This window comes from Branchiostoma floridae, chromosome 3 (assembly GCF_000003815.2).
Source record: "Branchiostoma floridae strain S238N-H82 chromosome 3, Bfl_VNyyK, whole genome shotgun sequence".
NCBI lineage: Eukaryota > Metazoa > Chordata > Leptocardii > Amphioxiformes > Branchiostomatidae > Branchiostoma > Branchiostoma floridae.
The window spans coordinates 32,362,560-32,366,519 of NC_049981.1; the positions used below are offsets into that span (position 1 = coordinate 32,362,560).

The 3,960-nt window shown below is 42.9% G+C and overlaps 1 protein-coding gene across 1 annotated transcript; it reads right to left on the minus strand.

The window, feature by feature from the left end:
• Positions 1-108: 108 nt before the first annotated feature.
• LOC118411441 (28S ribosomal protein S24-A, mitochondrial-like) lies at positions 109-1,992 on the minus strand. The gene is made up of 2 exons (XM_035813725.1): positions 1,801-1,992; positions 109-932 (listed from the first exon to the last, which is right to left on the minus strand). The coding sequence occupies exons 1-2, from the start codon at positions 1,856-1,858 to the stop codon at positions 649-651; spliced, it is 342 nt and encodes a 113-aa protein (XP_035669618.1). The 5' UTR covers positions 1,859-1,992; the 3' UTR covers positions 109-648.
• Between the last annotated feature and the right edge of the window lie 1,968 nt (positions 1,993-3,960).

Below are 3,960 nucleotides of genomic sequence, written 5' to 3' on the forward strand. Positions count from 1 at the left end.
GGCACTCAGTCAGTGCGAGCATTTGCACTTTTTTAAATGGTAAAGCTTTGTTTATTTGTCAGAACGAGAGTGATCACTTTCATCCTACCTAGTAATGAAACTGACTTCTCAATCTCATCAAGCACCTTGCTTTTATTCTCATTCGTACATTTTACTGTAATTTGTTCATGTACACAGCTTTGTTTTCTCTGCCTAGCATCTCTAGGCTATGCATTTGACATCTCGTGATGCTGTATACCTGAGCCAGCACTTTGAACAAGTGCCAGGAATGCCTCTGTCTGATTGAGTTGGAACAATTCCATCTTGTGAGAGGATGGCATAGATCACAAAGTTGAAAACTTTTCAATCAATCCATATAATTCTCAACTAAAAAGGAAACTGTTCAGTGCTATTTTTCACAATAGACTTTTTCTAAATAATATCTTCTAGTACCAAGACCAGCATGCTTAAATCCTAGAGTCTTGAAGATTCTGTCTTTAGAAAAGTTCAGAATCAGATGTACTTGTAGACAACCATCCTGGGTACTTTTAAATCAATCAACTAAAAAGGAAACTGTTCAGTCCCATTTTTTTAAACAGACTTTTTCCAAGTATGTACTCGTACCAAGTCCAGCATCCTTTAATACTAGGTTCCGTTTTCAAGAAAAGTTCAGATGTACTTGTAGACGACCTTCCTGGGCACCACGCTGATCTCCAGCTTGACGACACACTTTAAGAAGTGAGACAGCAGCGTCTCGGTGTACCCAAGCAGGAAGTAGTACTTCTGAGGGTCCAGCCTCCTCAGGAGGAGGAGAGCCACGTAGATGGTGTTGTGTCGCCGCTTGATGATGATCTCATCCGCCAGGCAGTTGTGGAAGGTTCCCTGCAGGAACTTACGGACAAACATGTCCTCGAACGTACGGTCTGCCGCGCCAGGCTGCTCCCATAGGTTACCTAGGAGACGTTGACAAACAAGATGTTTATTTGTGGATGAAGGTTAGATATTCAGGTAATAAGATATGCCAAGTGGCAGTTAATCAAGCAACTGGATATGAGACAAAATTTGCTCAGTGTCACCAAAGAAAGACTGCAAATGTTCTCTGAAATGTTTGACCGTTTCCAAAATCATATCCAGTTGCTTGAGTAACAGTAACTGCTATTTGGCAAGATGTTCGTTTGTTTACCTTTTATGAAAGTTTTGCCCAGTCTTGTGGCTGGCAATAAACAACAATACATAAAGATATAATAACTTTAAACTTATTCTCAGCTTAAACATTTGTAGCCAACTACATCATAGATAACATGCCCCTGCAACTAAGACAAAAATTAATGAAGATGACTATGGAACTGTGGTTGTGTATCACTAGATGACATACTTTGTACAATCAGGGCTCAAAATACCCTTTTCTGCATACCTGCACCAGACAAATTTTACCTGCACCACTCTGAACATAAGAACTATGAATCATACTACAATTGTTCAGGAACCATGCATTGCTGTTTTTTCTTTCATGCTTTATCAATGTAGCTAATAATAATCCATGCAGACCTACACCATAGGGCATTTATGTATAAAACCCAGTACATGGACCAGTGCAGGTTGGGTGCAGGTAGACACCAGAAATACCTGCACAGCTCCAATTTTACCTGCATATGCAGGTGGTATTTTGAGCCCTGACAATGGTTACACATTTACACATCTACATTGTAACAATAGGTTGTTAACGCATCTACATTGTAACAATAGGTTCTGTTAACACATCTACATTGTAACTGTAGGTTCTGTTAAAAGCTACATATTTTGCGTGCTGCTGTTCCTTACCGGTGTGCCATGAGTTCCAGGACTTCCTGACACCCATGAAGTGGGGAGGGTTGGCCATCTCGTACGTCAGCGGCTTGTTGCCATCCTTGCTGATCTTGTACTTGCCGGCCTGCGCCTTCTGACACGCCGCTGTCACGTGCAGAAACCTGCCGCGGGCTCTGTGACTGGCCAGGACTTGCAGCAACTGGAACAGACACACGTTCAGAGTTTAGCCCAGGTCCCTGACATGCCGACACCGACATTGAACATCAAACAAAATCTCCAAATACTCCAAAACTGCAGCACGACTGATACCACCATTATTTTCCTTAGAGCATTATACCGCTATAGAACTAAAGAATGACAGTCTTAGATCTAAAGAAACACGGATTTATGGGAAATTTCTGACGTAGGAACCTGCCGCTGACTCTGTGACTGGCCAGGACTCGCAGCAGCTGGAACAGACACAAGTCCAGATTACATGCAGGGCTCGAAATGCTTTTTTCTGCATACCTGCACTGGTGCAGGTAACATTGAAAATTACCTGCACCTGACAAATTTTACCTGCACCACTCTGAATTTGGGAAGTACGGATCATGTTTTCATACTTTACAGGTGGTAACAGTCAATGCAGCTAATAACGATCCATATGATCCTGATATGATATTTAATGTATAAAACCCAGCACATGGACCAGTGCAGGTAGACACTAGAAATACCTGCACAGCTCCAATTTTACCTGCACTAACCTGCATATGCAGGTGGTATTTTGAGCCCTGACATGGAACTTTAATATCGTCGTTTTGGGGTGACAGTAAGGGCGTTAAGCTCAGGTCCCTGACGTGCCGACACCGACGTTGTGCCCTTGTGGAGGGCACCGTTCACAAATTCTAAATTGAAGCAACCGTCGTTAGGAAAAGTGTAAGATATAAGATATAAGCTCTTTCACAGAGATCAGAATGCATGTGTGGTGAGTCTGTGGAGACAGGAATTCTAGGTAATATGTCAAAGGTTAAGGCCCCAGAAAAAAAAAACAGTTCTGGTCTGGGCCATTATTTTGCTTTGCATAACAATGTCCAGACACTGAGACAGGTTTTATTTTATTTTTCAGGGTCTTTACCCTTGACATTCCTGTCACCACACATGCATTCTGATCTCTGTGAGAGGATCTATACTATATCAAACACTGAACTATATACAGACAAATGAATATGCCACAGAGATCACTACAATATTAAACAGCAGCCCGATGCTGGTATTCTACAGTTGCTACAAATAACTATATTTTTGCAGAGATGAGTCAGATGACAGAAGAGACACGGGAGCTATAAGTATAACCTCGACGGATACCAGGCCATAACAACAACAACATGCTATGGTGCACCAGCCGGTATCAGGACAACTCGGCACCTGGGACGACTCGGCACCTAGCCAAGTGGGAAAACTTGGCACCAAGAATATGACATAAAATTGTGAAGGTTTGTGAGAAATGCAAGATGTTTAACTGCAAAACATTTCTCTCACTGCAATAACTTGTAAGTCATACAGTCGGCACAATTTTACGGACATTTTGAGGCTCTGAACGTCACTTCAAGGTACGTTAACTTTGAACGGCCGAGGCTCTGTCTATATCCAGCCCCCTCCCCACCCAGCCTCTTGACATATCCTCGCCACTGGCAACAACAACAACAACACATTACTATAGAGCTATACTCATGCTACAGCGTAAGTTACTGATAAAAGTGCAAATGCAAGGTATGGAGGCTGACTGGCGCAGTTCTCGGGTGATATTTCGGTCTCTATGTCAGTCGACATCGCGTCGACTTTTTTTTATATTTTCAGGGCACCCCATATCCCCATAGGCCATACCGTCGGAACATCACACAAAATCTCCAAATACTCCAAAACTACACCGCAACTGATACCGCCCATATTTTCCTTAGAGCATTATACCACTATAGAACTAAAGACTGACGTTTTAGATCTAAAGAAACACGGATTTATCGGGAATTTCTGACTTACTTCTGCACAGGCCGGAATTCTGGCCAAGGGCGCCGCCATCTTGGACTCGCAATGGCTGACGGGAAGTTGAACCCACATTAGTCATGGTCCACTTCCGGGTGTGTAGAGGGAACATTCACAACTCAGGGAAGACGTGGGGAAGACTTTTCTGCGCCAAGT